This window comes from Apaloderma vittatum, unplaced genomic scaffold (assembly GCF_000703405.1).
Source record: "Apaloderma vittatum isolate BGI_N311 unplaced genomic scaffold, ASM70340v1 scaffold8280, whole genome shotgun sequence".
NCBI classification, from domain to species: domain Eukaryota; kingdom Metazoa; phylum Chordata; class Aves; order Trogoniformes; family Trogonidae; genus Apaloderma; species Apaloderma vittatum.
In genome coordinates this window covers 1-16,400 of record NW_009696121.1, presented here as the reverse complement: position 1 = coordinate 16,400, position 16,400 = coordinate 1, and the positions used below count along the sequence as shown (strand labels likewise).

Here is a 16,400-nt window from a genome sequence, read left to right as displayed (position 1 = left end):
TGAGGTGGACACCACATGGCATGAAGGGGAGACAGCAAGAAGCCTTCTTTCTCAAGGAGGAGGAACTGCTATGGAAGATGAGTAATGGCCAGACAGACCACACCCCACACGCCCTGGCTGCCCCTTGCACCTATGCTGGGAGCAAGTAACCAGGAAGATGGGAGGGGTGGAGGGGGAGGAGTGTATTTAAAATGAGGTTGTTTTTATTTATGTATTCTTCTCACTATCTTACTCCAAAAACAGTGGTGTTGAATTAAATCTATGTTTTCTCCCCAAGTCTACTCTGTTTTTTTACTGGTCATTCTAAGTGGTAGATTATCTTCCTTGATCTTATTCTCAATCCTTGACCCTTTTAGTTGAATTTTTTCTCCCCCCACGTCCCTGTGCAGATTGGGATGTGGGAGGAATGAGTGAGTAACAATGTGGTTCTTTGTGGTTCTTTGTTGTTGGCCCCAGCAGTTGGCTCAAACCACTACAGACACGTGCAAGGCAATCCAATGGGCTGTAGGAAGAAAACATTAGAAGTTCTGTTTATTTTTTGATCGAAAAAAAGTAAAAGAAGGATTCAATCTTTACTAATATAAAATATATCTTGACACCAGCACCCTATCTGGTCTGTATGTCAGGTGGTCTCACATCACAGACGTAACACCAGTCATCCTTGGGGAAGAGTGAGGCATTGACACCACAGAACCGATTTGATAGTGGCACCCTCACTCATTCATTCTCTTTCAGTGTACTGTGATATATTACACTTAACTGTGTACATGTAAACTGCATCTATGGATTCTTTTAACTAAACTACCCCTCACAAAATGAGCAAGTGGCTTAAAAAGATTTTGGAATAAAACCCCCACAGATTGAAGGTAATACCAATAATAATACGAGCACAAACACACACTGAAGTTGCAAACTAAGAGCCCTTCTTCAACCACGTTGTGTAATATTATCAGTGACAGTCTAATCAGATTTGACAAAAAGCTGGCAAAAAACTTCAAAACTATCAAGATGACTATTTGAAATACCAATTTATATCCACTATCACTAACAATGAACCTCAGTTTCAGTGTATGTTGTGCCTTTAAGTGTTAGCTAATAGCAGCATGAAGCCATCAGGATTAGCAGGGTATTTCACAGAATCATAGAATTGTCAGAGTTGGAAGGGACCTTAAAGATCATCCAGTTCTAAACCCCTAGCCATGGGCAAGGATACACCCCACTAGACCAGGTTGCCCAGAGCCCCATCCAGCCTGGCCTTAAACACTTCCAGGGATGGGGCTTCCACCACCTCTCTGGGAATGTTTAAAAACATCCAAGACACAAAGACAAACCTTTACAAGTTTTTTCAGCAATGTTTAAAGTCATGTGATACTCAATCCAATACTTTACAATTTGAAGAAACAAATGTTAAAACAAGTTACGGGGTGTGGCAGGTTTCTTATGCAGTTGGATGAAAGTACAGGCACTCCTAACTTGTCTCAGTTTATGGTTTTCACTAGAATTTTTAAGTGACAAAACATGTGAACAACTTGGTCAGTCTCTAAAGATGTAATAGAGAAGATATATTCTCAGTAAATAGCTTATTTAATAAAAATGTTTTATGAAAAACAACTAATGGAGTAGCTGCTTTGACTGGAATAAAAACAGGATCCTGGTATACAGCAATAGTGAAATTCATCCACTGGATCACTCATGGAAAGATAAAGCTGCAAAGAAGTTGGAGTGAGAAGTGGAAGGCACTACGTCGCCAGTTTAGTTAATTTTATAAAAGCAACACCTTTCAATACTAGAATCTTTGGAAAAAGATGGGAAGTGACCATTAGAGCCTTTTCTACCATGGAGGTTCACTAGTTATTTCACAGCAAACTTAGAGGAGTTGTCAAAGATCAGTATATGTTTTTCTTTCACAGAAAGACAAGTGTTCCAAGTCTGCTGACCTTTTTGGCGATGAAAAGGGATTGTCAGCACTATGAAACCCAGGCCAGTATCTTAGAAAAATAAAAACATTTACTCTGTCTCTTCAAGGTAAAGGTGACATTTTAACAATGAGCGAGAATGTAACTGCTTTTTTAAAGACACTGACTGTACGAAGAGAGCATTCTGAAAACAGTTCTGAAGTGTTTCCATCATTATGCAATTTTGTTGCAAAAACGTGTTGCCTATAAAAACTCTCGTAACTGAACACAATTTTCTAACTTGTTAAAAAATCTTCCAAATGAACATTTTTTCAGTGGGTTTTCAATCCATTTGTTAAAAGGCACAAAAATTCAAGACCTCCCAGTTTGCTTGCAAGAACACCTGATTGACATCAGGGAAGATGGAAACTCACTGTCTGAATTTGAACAAACACCTTTGCATAATTGGTGAATAGTACTGGAAAAAGAGCAACATGATTTAGTAACACAGGCAGCAACATGCTTCTTCCATTTGGAACCATGTACATTTGTGTCACGTCAAAAGAGGCAACCATTTCTGTCGCGAAAAAGGGGGGCAAGTCAGTTTGGCAGAAGCTACTTGCGTTCCAGCTTGTCCTCAGATATCAGAGGGGCTGGGGGCAGCTAGGCTTAGGTTCTGAGTGATGCTCAATTCAGTGTTAATATTCCAAACTACTAACGTGACGTGCCAATGCGCCTTCGATCTGGCAGCACCCCTGGATTCACAAGGCTGGGAACATACTCACATGGCCAAACTCAGTGTGCCAGTGCCAACAGGAACTTATACGGCCAGATAGGAATCAAATAGAGTTTACTGAAGCAACAGATACACAAATTTATTTTGATTGCCAGTGATAGTGACTGTCTGCAAAGCATGTGGAAGAGCAGATTACGACCAGCTCTATTAAAATTTCCTAAGCATCCTGGGGCAGCACTTGGTGAGACCAAGCGTTTGGATCTTACCCAAAGGCATCCCCACAGAGGGGAAGAGAGGCTCAGCCCATCAACCGATCCCAGAAGCCAGAGGAGGTCAGTGGTGATGTCTGCCCTGACTGTGGTGGTATTTTCCCTAACATCCCCCCTCTCTTGGGCCTTTCTACATTATTTGTTACCTTTCAGGTGGAGCTTGAGTGACTCTAGTCATGCATATCTTTATTGTGATTACTGTAAATTTTCCTTTCTTTGCGTTTAAAGACATAGACTAGAAAAATACAGTGCACAAGCTCAGTGAGGGGTGGTTGCACCTTGGAGGTAGGTAGCTTTTGGGATGGAGGTGTGTTTTGGAATTATAATGAGCATAGTTCACGCAAAGGATGGTGTATATAAAAAGATGGTATATATCAAAAGATGGTATATATCAAAAGATGGTATATATCAAAAGATGACAGACTCTGGGCCCAGGGTAGTAAATGTGCAGTTTACTGGCTCCAGGTTCCTTTGCATGCACAGAGCTTCACCACCGTGTCTCCACCCCACACCATGCTCCATGTAATTTTCCCTCAAAGTCAGAACTTTGATGTTACTGACCCTTAAGGTTGCCTAGGGAACCTTTGTGGGGACAGCTACTTACATACCAGCTGCACAATCTCTTGGAACTTACTTGATGTTCCGATGTGTGAACAATGCTATATAATTGGACAATTATCCCACACCACACGACGTGAGAAAGGTTCAACAAAGACGGTTGCCTTGCTGTTAGAACTCAAGTCTAGGCAAAAAAGTGTCTTAATTCCACAATTTGTGAGGTAACCTTTTCAGCAATGACAGCCATTAAAACCAAGAATCATCATAAACTAAACTCAGAATCAGATCTTTGACTCTCTGCACTGCAGTGTTAAGCCAAGATTTTAAGAAATAATGAAATATATTCCACAGCATCATGTACTAATTTTCTAGTGAGAGCAAAAAGGTATTTTGAACCACTAATAAAAATGTCTTTTCATTGTTTTATTAATCTATCTCACCTTTTTTCATTATTTAAATCTTTTGCAATGTACTTTATTAGTACAGCAGTACTTGTATATCATTTATAACTATATACCACAGGCTTAAAACATTTTTTTGCATCTAGCTCTGGGTTCCTCAGCACGATAAAGAATGGACCTGTCAAGAGGGTCCAGAGGAGAGCCGTGAACACAACCAGAGGGCTGGAGCACCTCCACTGTGAGGACAGGCTGAGAGAGCTGGGGCTGTTCAGCCTGGAGAAAGCTCCAGAGAGACCCCTTTAATATATAAAGGAGCCTTTTAAGAAAGACAAGAGACACACATTTTACTAGGGCCTGTAAAAACAGGACAAGATGCCACAAATTTAAACTGAAAGAGAGTACATTTATATTGGAGATCAGGAAGGAATTTTTTATGCTAAGGTTGGTGAGACAGAGGTTGCCTAGAGAAGTTGTGGATGCCCCCTCCCTGGGAGCATCCAAGGCAAGGCTGGATGGGACTTTGAGCAACCTGGTCTAGTGGAAGACGTCCCAGTCCCATGGTCTTTAAAAGACTCTTCCAACCCTAACTGTTCTGTGATTCCGAGATTCTTCTTTAAAAATCCAAATTTGATCCCTGCTAGAAAACCACAACAGTAAGGTATTTGACACCAGCTACTTTTACCACTAACATACTTATGATCTCTTAAGTTAGGTATTAAGTTTAAGACATTCCACAGTGGGCCCATGCAAAACCTACCTGACTGTACCCTGGCCTGTAGCAAATATAAAAGATCCAGCATAAAAGCCCAGGCTTGAATTTGAAGTAATTCAAAGTAAACGAAACACTTAAGCCTCATCAGGAAAAGCATCCTAATTCCGCAGTACGGTTCACAGCAGCAATGCTTTTGTCTTTTTTTTTTTTTTTAAAAGAAAACTCCCACACTTTCCACTTCTCTATTCCTGTGGACACCATGTCAGACACCAAAGCAACTTCTGAGCGAGGCCTGCTTTTCACCATGTTTGATGACACAGACACAACAGTATTACAGGAATTCAGGTACTGTAATCCAACACTAGGATTAAACCACTTCTGTTCTGAAGCAGGGAGGCCTCAGCAGTGAATTTGGAAGAACACACACTTACACATGAAACCTAGAAAGCTTAAGATGCAGATTTATTAAGCTTATTAACTTGAAAACTAAACTGCTTAGTACAAAAGGTTTGTTATCTCTGCTCAGTGTGGAGTAAGTTTCAAAATATATATTTTTAAAATTTGTTCATTCAATACACAATCCTTTTAAAAAACTGTATATCCATCAGTATCCTCATTACATTTATAAATACATGATTTACACAGCACCCCGTCTGGAAAATTTAAAACTCCTTACAAATATCTACATATATTGCATACATAAAAAACATTCATAGGAGTACTTCATTGAAGTTGGGCTTAGTGGTCCATTTACACTGCAGCAAAATACATATAAATCTCCATATTCTCCATAAAATGTTTCTAAAAATTAGCACATCTGTAGCCATTCATAACTCCTTTAAAGCATCTTTTAGAAAGGAAATTTGATTTGAATATATTCAAGAGATCCAGCATGTAATACAGTGAAATGAAGGCTAAATATGATCAATAACTGAACACTAAGTAGCAGTTAAGGCAGGGGTGAAAAGAATTAATAGGAAATATTATTTCATATGGCAGATAAAGTGACAAAATGCAATAAATATACATATTTCTTGATGTAAACTGCTCTGGCACCCACTGTTTTCCCTACCACAGGAGTCAGGAGTATCCATATTTCTGATGCTGTTCATTTTATAATTAAAATCATATGTTTTATCAGCAAAACATTAATGTGACCAGTGCTCTAGAGTGCCTTTTGGATTTGCTTTGACTTCTTAGAACTGACTGGTGTGGAATGTGGGTATAAGACTTCAATATGACCTTTATTTATGGGTAATCACTATTGTGTGTGATCATACAACCTCAGAAATCATCTCAGTTTCATCATTACTTTCTGGTAACTATTGGACTTCTCATTAGTAAATAATATTTCACAATGAAGCTCCAAGAAATTTTGCAACTTTTTTTGATAACCACTATTTCAAACACCAGAACTATATAGATCAGTCTCTCTCACATTGTGAGGACTAAATGTGGCAGACATGCAGACAAAAGGCATAAGAAACGTAAACTAACCATTAACAGTGGCAGCAGAAATTGTTCTGCTCCAAACCTGATTGTTTTGCATACAACTTTGGGAACTGAACATTCAAATGTTTTAAAAAAAATTATTATGTCTGTGTATTTGGGTTTCTACCCAACACCAGGATTTGACACAGCGTTTGGAGTCCAGTATCGGTTAGAATCACACTTGGTTGTGACCTGCCGTGCTGAACAAACCCTCCTACAAGTATGATACCAACCTGAAGTTTCATACAGCATACGGCCTCCTCTGAACACAGCTGCCTTCCTTTCAGAGGCCAGATATTCTATACATCTCACCAAGTTTCCAGAGCTGTAATTTGTTGCATGAATTTTTTCCACAGTCAGAAGTTAACTTTCATACACTGCTATCCTGAAGCAATGGTTCAATGTCCTCTTCACTATTTTGGTCTAGGTTGTTACTGAGAGTACTGCTGATGCTGTTGCTGTGTTTTCTGGTGCTGCTGGCTTTGCTGTGCTCAGGAATAAATAAGGCAACTAAAAAAGCCAGGAGAACAATGCATGCTCCAACCAGGAAGGGTGGACCAGGAATGATCGCTCTCTGCAGGGAAACAAATATATCAAAGAACTCATGAAGTTTTAGATGTTGACTTCTGCATTACCAACTGTAACATTAAGGCAGGAAGCGAAGGGACATATTTACAGTGACTATCACTTTATTCAAACAAGTTTGTATGTGCACCACAACATCAAACTTCTGCATTTACAATCCCTAAGAATTCCTCAACGAATCTGCACGCTGATCTAAAAAAAAGAAAAGCGCACAAAACTATCAATCGGCAATAGGACTGCCTAGCACATGAAACAGACATTGTCTGATGGTTTTTTTCAAAATTTATCTTCTTGAGGCAGCACGTCTGCTAAATCAGCAAGCTCTCTGAAGATTAATCAGACAAGATTTCAACATCCAGAAGTACAAATGCTCAACAAATCTTTAAGTTGTTCACTTCTTTCAGTTGCTCCACGGCTGACACACTTTAGAATGAAGTTAGCTGAATAAACAAACGGCCTCTTAATACATTTACCGCAGGCTATGTAGTACATACCCTTCTCACTGCAGAGACAGGTTGTTTGCAGGTATAGTAACTTAGTGTTTGGCATTATTCTCTCCTGCATCTAAGCAGTTTATTTTAAAATTTAAAATACAACTTTTCCACATTTCATAACTACAATTGAAAAAAAGCACACGAAAGGTTATAAGACTAATTTTAAACCAGCTACTTCTGATGGTGTAACTTCACAAAAGAAAATGTCAGCAATCCAGCAATTTTCTATTATTTAAACAACTTCTACATTTTTGTCAATTAAAACTAAATAAAAATCAGAAGATGAAACCTGTCAGTCCGTTGTACTTTTTTCCTACCAATATGAAATGGAAAAGTAGCTGAAATTAAGCATACAGTAACAGCTATTTCTCTTGCTTCAGCTCTTGTAACAAGCAGAGGCCTAATTTTTCAGCTGATAGTCTCTAAATTTAAAATATATAATTGTATTAACAGAATTTATATTAACAATACTACTTAAATCTTCAAGTGTTGCTAAGGCCACAAATACTTCACGAATGTAATAAACTTCCATAAATTAATATCCTCATCTGTAGCTTAACAGCTGATTTATCTGAGCAGCTTTTGAATATTCCACTATTGCAGTTTCACTGAAGGGAGTAAGCGGCTTTGAAAAGCAGTTCTTATTCTTTGCACTGCGAAGTGTTATTAGTCCTCTCCAAACACAGCCTCCAACTGCACCGTTTGCTCTAAGAGCCCTGGGTGGATAATTATAACGATGCAACTTACTCTCCTCCTTAGACTCTCCAGTTTTGAAACCAGTTATTTAAATGAAGATGGAGACAGACAGGCTTAACTTTTACCATTTATGCTCTGCAGAGCGGATACACAATCTTTCTTGAATAGATGCATCAGACCTTTTCTTTACCAGAACAGAATCACAAGTGTGCCCTGTGGCAACACTGCAATTCTCCCATCTCCACAAGAAAAAAAAAAAAGTGATATTCAGTAAATCCTATTCTTAAGTCTTCTAGAGCAACAGGAACAAATAAAGCCAAGTAACAAGAAAAAAAATCACATTCAAGCTGTTAAAAAACACCAGAAATTACCACTATTTATATTCTCCTTTGTTTACTCTACACACTAAGTAACAGAAACTTGCGGCCAGACTTTTCGGTCACCACTGTTTGAATAACAAGGCTTACGAAACCATTATATATAAAAATTTGTTTTAACACTCTGTCCATCAGTGGACACAGAATACTTTATATGTGAAAGGTAAAATACTAATTATGCCAATAATCTGCTTTCACAAATTGAGTTAAACTTAAATGTTTCACTTTTTTTTTAAATGGGACATGACAGCTTGCTCTCGATGAAATGTGTCAAAAACCACACAAATTTATTCTTCACGTGAAGAATTTTAACAATACCTATAGAAATAACTTATTTGTGATAACAACTTAAAAATCTATTTCCTGCAATTGTAGCAATATCCAGTATTATCGCATTGGAAACAAAGGGAGAAGAACTTTTAATCACCTCAGTACTGAGTCTGATCAAGGCTCAGCACAGCAATAGTTCATTCTCAACTGAGCTCCTACAGACTCATAGCATTTGACAAGCAGGGGTATAACACAAGTTATGTGTTAAAAAAAAGTAAACCTCACACCAAGTTTTAAACTTGCCTCATCACTGGGATCTTGCATAGCTTTTTTCCCAGAAGCCTGATCAGATGGTAATTCACTGAGCTCCACATGAAAGAGAAAGAAAATAAAGCCATACAGTGCTGGTCCCAGGCCATTGCATAGACCTCTTATTCCAGTTATTATTCCTTGGACAACACCTAATGAAGAAAAAAAAATTATTAGGATTATTTATTTTTTTTAAATCCAGAATGAAAAACTCAGAGTCAACAGCTCTGAGTGTATTCTGATAGTTGTTCCAAAATAGCAGCTATCAATTATTTCTGCATACTAAGATCCTAAGAAATACATTGAGGACAACTTTGCTGGATAAAAATTACCTGCTGCATGAACAGAGGTTCTGTCATTGTACTTGCATGCTACTGGAAGCAATATGAGTTTTGAATATTAGTGACTGGATTTATGTGCAAGTCTAATCTTCTGTATTACAGTTCTTCTACCCTCACCTAAAGCCTACAATGAAGAAAGAGGCTGGAAGTGTGTTACTGTTAATTTTATTTTAAAATGAAATTTAGAATAATATCTATGTGTTAAGAGTTATTACAGGCAAAAAATGCCCAAAATGTAATAGATTTCTTCCCCTCACCAGTCTAAAGGCAGGATTTATTTAAGTACAAAGTAACTTATTTGGGACAGTAAATTCAGCAGTTCCGCAGTAAATTCACAATACTGGATTGGTTGCAGTTTTACATTAGATGATTTTAAAAGCTTGACTAATTGAAGTTTTATGACTGTATTTCTGTTTCATCTTAAGTAAGTGGCTGTGACAATCTTACACCCTAAGACTCTCCAAAATGCTATTTTTACAGTATTAGTAGTCTGCATATCCCCCTCCTTCTTAAGCCAGTAACTTGTAAAACGGAAGAACAGAAAATGTGCCAAAAAGAAAACTGTCCAAGTTTTTTCTTCAGAGTTGGACATGTAAGCTTAAAATCTTTGTGCCACTAGGTGGCAAAAGCTCACTTTAGAAACTATTCTGGGCCTGAACTGATAACAGCAATTTCCGCTACGCAAAATGAAAGATCAACGACTTCTGTCAACTGAAATGAATTATGTAAGTAGAAAAGAGGTCTTTTAAAATTCTTCTAAATGTCTCTGCTAGAAACAAAAATGTGCAGAGAGGAATGATTAAAAAAAAAACATGTAAAATACTGTTTCTCACCTTTCAAAGTCAACAGAAATCTGCCTCCTAGAACCGCATCTCCTTTTACCTTCTGTATCAACTGCATTTATTTAACTTCAAGTTGTATAATGTTAAAGCAGTACATACGATTTATATCCACAGGGTTTTTTTTTAAAGAGAACACTAAATGTATTTATTATATGCCACTATTATACACAACTTCTTCCCTCACTTCATTTTAAATGAAAAGTTACTTCTGAGTTTTCACTCCCCTTCACACCAAAACCAATGATTTTTTTTTCCAGATAAACTATTTACTTAAGCATCCTTTCCCATTCCTTGAAAATCTGAAGTATTGCAAGCAGGACCAACTTTTCCATGTAGAATAGTTTCTTCCATAGCTTTATTTAAACTGGTAAAACGTGTTTACAGTTTCCATTAAAAAGATGGTATCGTTACATTAATCCTCACTATCTACCTAGAGTATATTACTTTTAAATAAAAAAGAGGAAAGGGAAAACGTGGGAATTCCTACATCTGCTTTTTTGCAAGAATCTAAAAGAGAAGCAGGTGGTCAGACAGAAACTATGCATTTTGCAATACAAATCTGTTAAATTTGTGTACCTCCTTTCTCTCTACGTAAATTGGCAGACTTCTACATCTACTGCTAAGGAAACTCATTACTCATCGACCTATTGAAAAGTACATGTAGATAAGTATTCTGCTTTCTAGACAGGCGGGTCATCCAAGAAAGCAGCGTGATGCTGGTACAGAAATCCATTCAAAACTCACCTTGTTGATCTGACTCTGCATTTCGTGAAATCAAAGCGCTGATTGCTGGGAACGTAATGCTTGACATTGCTGCTACAGCTCCTGCTGCCCACATCATCCTGTGTTAAATAAATAATTTGAATTAAAAATGAGACTGCCCATGTAATTACTCCACCTAAAAAAAGGACAAAAGGGTACCCTCATTCAATGCTTAAGGACCTTTCAAAAGTACTCCTACTAAAATATCTAAAGACTGGAAATTATCTGGTCAGAGCCTTCTTCCTGCTCTGCTCCCATAAATGACCCTGAACTTCTTGGAACAAAACCACATTTGATTCTGTTATCACAGCAAAGGAAAAGAAAGGAGTGAGAGTGAAGTGATGCATAGGCTTTTCCTCTCCAAAAGCTGTACAAAGGAACAATTTCACAGGGTGTCCCAGTGAGGCAGCTCTCTAACTCATGAGAAAGTGCTCTGATAAAGAACAAGCATTCATGACTGTCAGTAAAACAAAATGTTTTAAGAAAAAGCTGTTTCAGCTTATGGTTCTAGCTCACTGTACTTACGGACAGCTTTTCCAACAAAAGAAGGTCTAGATAGTTTCCAAGACCAAATATAATAAGTGAATGACATGTGAGAAAAGAAGAAAAAAAACAGTAGTGGTTCAGTAACTGTTTGCCAGAATGGATCTATTGGAAATACTAGAGAGAATATATTACTTAATAGCTTGTGAGTTTAAGAAGAAGTTTTAATCACATTTATAAGCATAAAACTCAGTGGACCAAAATGGTGCAAAGCCTCCTTTTTCCAAATGGCTGCTAGTCTGCAACTTACAATACACACCCAGGAAATTCTATCACTCCTACCTGTGCAAAATACAGACTCTAACTTTAGTAATGTAATGCAAATGAGAATGCTTAATTCACAGAACAAACAAATACTCATGACAGCAAAACTAAACGGTAGAATACATTAGAAAAACATTTTCAATTCCTTAACAGGTGTGTACCTGTGAGAATGCATGCTTACCAAGACTGAGATCCAAAACCATACCAAGCCAACTGAAGGATTTGAAAGCCAAGGCCAAGGAGAACTGTATTTTTATTCCCTATAGACCTCATCAGGATACTAAGAAACACAGTCTGCAAAAGAAATTGGTTCGTTCAGAAGTTATTTAAAAAAAAAAAACCCATTACTTAAGTACTTTCTCTTCTTACACAATGTAGTTCAGAAGACCTTCCAACTGCTGAGGAAATTCACACTATTTGTGCTCTTATTGCCCCTCATACTAAGTCCAAAATGCAGACTAGACATATCAACATTTGAGGTACAGACATTTTCAACTATTAAAGGGCTTTTACTTCAGGACATCAAGAAGCATTTATTGCCTTCTCTAAGGACACTGTATCTCAGTGTCTGTTTCTACTGTAAACAGGCTTTCGTTTCCACCTCTACAAATCTGTTTCATTACAGACTAGAGAGCTCCACAATAAAAGCTAGTATTAAGTTAAGACAGTATAGGCTGGATATGGGTTCAATTTACCAGTATCTACAAATACTAGGGAGAAAAAACAGCCTGGTAACTCAGGGAAAAGTCGTCTCTTTAGGCCAAGTGAATTACTAACCAAACTCACAACTAAAACAGTAGATAAATCCTACTGCTTTTCCAACTTCCCTACATGCATTGAAATCTGGCCAATGTCAAATCCTAGGCATCTTTAATTACATTTTCTGCTGACTCTTTACACCAATAGGACCTTTTTATTTGCCCATGAAACTAATCCTAAAAGAAACATACTGTCTCCCTCTGTTAGAGGTGTTTCTGTTGACGAGTAAGGCGGTCCCAATTCAGATTCAACAGCAATACACTCATGGCAAGAAGCAGAGCGTTCCTAGTAAGGCAAAGTCCACATGGACAACTTCACTTAGTTAACAGAGAACATGGTTTTCTTTAATGTAAGAAACGCAGCAACGTATCATGCATCAGTAAAATGCCAGAGAAAAGGAACCAGAAGGCCTGCAGAGTATACTTCCTCTCTCATGCACATCTTATACTATCTTTCTCGTTTCTCATTCTTAGACAAAGCTCACTTGAAAGCTAAATAGCAAAAATACAGTAATTCTATCTACATGTGATCAGTTCTTTCTGGAGATATCCAATATGAAAACACAAATCTGTATTAATGAAGAAAAGCTTATTTCAATAAGCAGCATTCTTCAAAGGGCTGAAAAATCTGTAGTTTCCTTATTTTATCACTGAAAATTAGGAAGCAGAAGAGCAGCCATTTTAGAGATATTTAGCAAATATACTGGCGTCTGAATAAAGTATGATTGGCAAACGTGAGTGCAGATAACACCACCAGAACAAACCAAAGACGAAGGATTGAAATAATCACTTGAATTAATAATGAAAGGCACAACTGACACTAGTAAAACTGGTAAACACTGAGGACTGTGTCGTCACATCAAAACAGTAAGATTTCCACCCTCTTAAGGATGGTAACAATGTTACTGCATACTGTACCTGCCATTCCTCTTGTTATCACAACAGGAAGACAAACTGCACCCACAAAGATACCAAAGATCACCATAAAAACTGTCTGATTTCTAAAAGGTCTAAAGGATCTGTCCAAAAATCAGCTCGTGTTGCCAGTTAAGAGGCACCAAAGCAATGTATCAAGGCTTCGTGGTTCCTCAGCCTCTGTGCCAAGCCTAAGCTACTCCAGACAGACAGACCACGTCAATACCTGCACTGTTTCCACGCAGGTTTGATAGCATGAGCCAAGCCAATAGGTCCAAGTAGCATGACTTCTGCTTAAATTAAGTAACATGTTTCCCTTTCAGATGGCCTTGCATTAAGTAATCAACCTCCTACATAATTTTAATCATTTAAAGCTGGAGTTACAGTAAATCTACTGATCCAACCTGAGAAAACTTCAGTTTCATTTTCTGATGCCCACATCCAGTATTTCTAAGGAAAGTAGATTTATAGCAAGACATTTAGACAGAGTATGTATGAATAGAACTTTTAACAAATGCAAGGTACATTGGCATTTTAGAGTGTGTAAGACGGTTAGACAAGCATAACTGAACAGTGTACCTCAGCATTCAGTTTAATACTGTTTAATACTGTTTTAATACTGAAAAGAATAAAGCTTACCTGAGCTATTATAGACAGAACACCTACCACAGCTATAAAGGCCGCAATGCTAGCAGATCCGAAACCTATAACCTGAAGAGAAGCAGAAAATGCATAAAACAAAAGCCAAAAACAATCCAGGAAAATCACTAGCAAAGAGATATCTTCTTCAAAGAAAGCACTGATTCCTGCTTAAAACCAAAATTCATACAGGAAGTGTCTACTTGCAAGACTACTCCTTAACTTGACTGCTTGGCAAGAAATCCACACAAGAAAAAAAAAAAGATGCCTTAAAAAAGGCAGACAGAGGAAGTCATGTATTTGGAAACTGAAGTTCTCTATCACTTCCCACAGGCACAACAGTTCTTCAACACGCAAGATCCCACCTCAAGACATAAAACCTGCCGCTCTGCACAGGAATAAAGGTCTACTTAATTTTATGAACATGTGCTTAGGCTATGGCAGTGTTACGCATCAGGAGTCAAGTGTTATTCAGATTTTGGCTTAGCAAAGTACTCTGCCAGAAAGTAGTTTTCTAATTTAGATATCCTTAGTAAGACGTGAAGGCACCAACATTTACCTGTCGCAAGTACAGAAAAAAGCTAGAATACTGGCCAGCCTCAGGCAGATAGGAGAGAAACACTGTAATGCAGATTGGGAGAACCGTAGCATCTTTTCTAAGCTTCTTCAGAGACTGCAAAACAAAGAAGCAAAACAAAGAAACAAAACAAATATTAGAACATTTAGACAAAGTCTAATGAAAGCATAAAGAAAGAAGAAGGTGGATTAACTTTTTTTAAAATCCATTTTAACCCACACATACAAGTCAAAAACTCGCACATAGAAACAGATAAGCGGAACACTAAGTTTGAAACAACCCCGTTACACAAGGTTTGTGGTATCTGATTCTTGTGGCATTTGATTCTTCTGCAAAGTTTCTGCTTTATTTTTGAAGCTACTGTTCAGTGTGAAATTACAAGTATTCACTGAAAACAGCATTATGTGATATTCAGGGAAATGCACAACATCATTTATTAGTCTCCATAACAATCTGTTCTGAAATATGCTAGCAAATAAAATGGCATTATTGCAACTGTTTCTCTCCCCCAAATCCGAGAGTACTTTTCCTTCCACATTGCTTATACTTTTTCACCAGTAATATGGATTACTTTGAGGAACAAATTGTGGAAAACAAGCTCTTTAACTGCAGTCTTTCAAGCACATCACTCATCTCTCAACAGTCACTGCCAGTTCCCAGCTGAATCTCATAAAAAACAATCACTTTTTTTATCAAGGTGTAACACTAACACAAATCAGCCCAGTAAGTGTAAATAAATGAACAAGTTACTAGAAAGACCTCATGATACATTTTAACCCTTCCTGTATCTGTGCGTAGGAAAATCAGGCTTTATAGATCCATTCTACATTACTAAGAAAACACATGTAACCAAAATTAGAATTCAAGAGTGGGGAGAAATACTGTTAAAAGTACAAAACATAAAATGAATACAGATAAGCCTTAAGAGTATCAGGTTTTGGGAGTCTGTAGCAGTGTAAGAATTCAGTCTCTTAAAATAAAGCAGGCTGCATTAGAAAACTAAAGCATTTTCCCTTTGGATGTCATACCAAACATTGTTTCCAGTTGAAGAATCATTTAATCCTCCAATTTGGTTTGATTTTTAAATGTAGCTAGATGTTTAAGTGCAAGAACAGAGAAGAGACATTATTTATGGTATACTGAATACTCAAGCTACTGATACTATTAAAGACTTCTCAAGCTTACAAAATGCAATTAATTATTATTATTATTTATTAATCAGCAATTATTTATGAATTACTTATTTAAGTGCATCTTACTGCAAAAGGGTCTGCTTGCTCCCATGATATAGAAGCTCCCCAGGAAGCTGGTCTCATTTTTCCTGGCAGAGATTCTGGTACAGCTAGCAGGATGAAACAGATGTCGACAACAGCCACTAACGTGGCCACTAATACGACAAGGTTATCTCCATAGCTGGCAGACAGGTATGCTCCAATGGCAGGACTTGTTACCAAACTTGCTGCAAAGGTGGCAGATACCTATGCACAAGAAAAATTTACAAACTTGCGGAAGTCGTTTTGCTACTATTGCAGAAAAACAAAGTAACTTGTTTGACATCACCCCCCTCCCCTCCCTGGAAGTGTGCTTTTTAAAAAACAGCAGTCAAAATCCGATTTTTAAATAAATAAAAAAACATTTATGACAGTAAACATGGGTCCAAATAAAGATTTTGCAGCCTCCTCCACAGCCCACTAAACAAAACAGCATTTGCAGTCAAAGAGTGAATTTGGCTCAAAAAAAAATATTGTTTTCCAACAACGAATTTGATGAGATTTCACTGAAAAAGTTGTCAGCACATTAAAATGCTTGCCCAAGTGAACCTGAGCCTCAGCACTCTCAGAAATACATAGAGTAATATATAATGCCTTCATTAACAGATTGCACTTTGAATACATAGCTATCACTGGATAGCGCTGGATAGAGGAGAGAAATTGGAGGCGGGGGGAGGGGCAGGGAGAAATGTTAT

The 16,400-nt window shown here is 37.6% G+C and overlaps 1 protein-coding gene across 1 annotated transcript; it reads right to left on the bottom strand.

Moving 5' to 3' along the window:
• Positions 1-6,432: 6,432 nt before the first annotated feature.
• On the bottom strand, positions 6,433-15,912 carry LOC104267187 (hippocampus abundant transcript-like protein 1; the record flags this gene model as incomplete). Its single annotated transcript, XM_009873607.1, has 7 exons — positions 6,433-6,636; positions 8,788-8,945; positions 10,721-10,818; positions 11,727-11,839; positions 13,858-13,929; positions 14,417-14,530; positions 15,694-15,912. Coding segments are annotated over 7 exons (978 nt in total), but the record flags the coding sequence as incomplete, so codon positions are not given.
• Between the last annotated feature and the right edge of the window lie 488 nt (positions 15,913-16,400).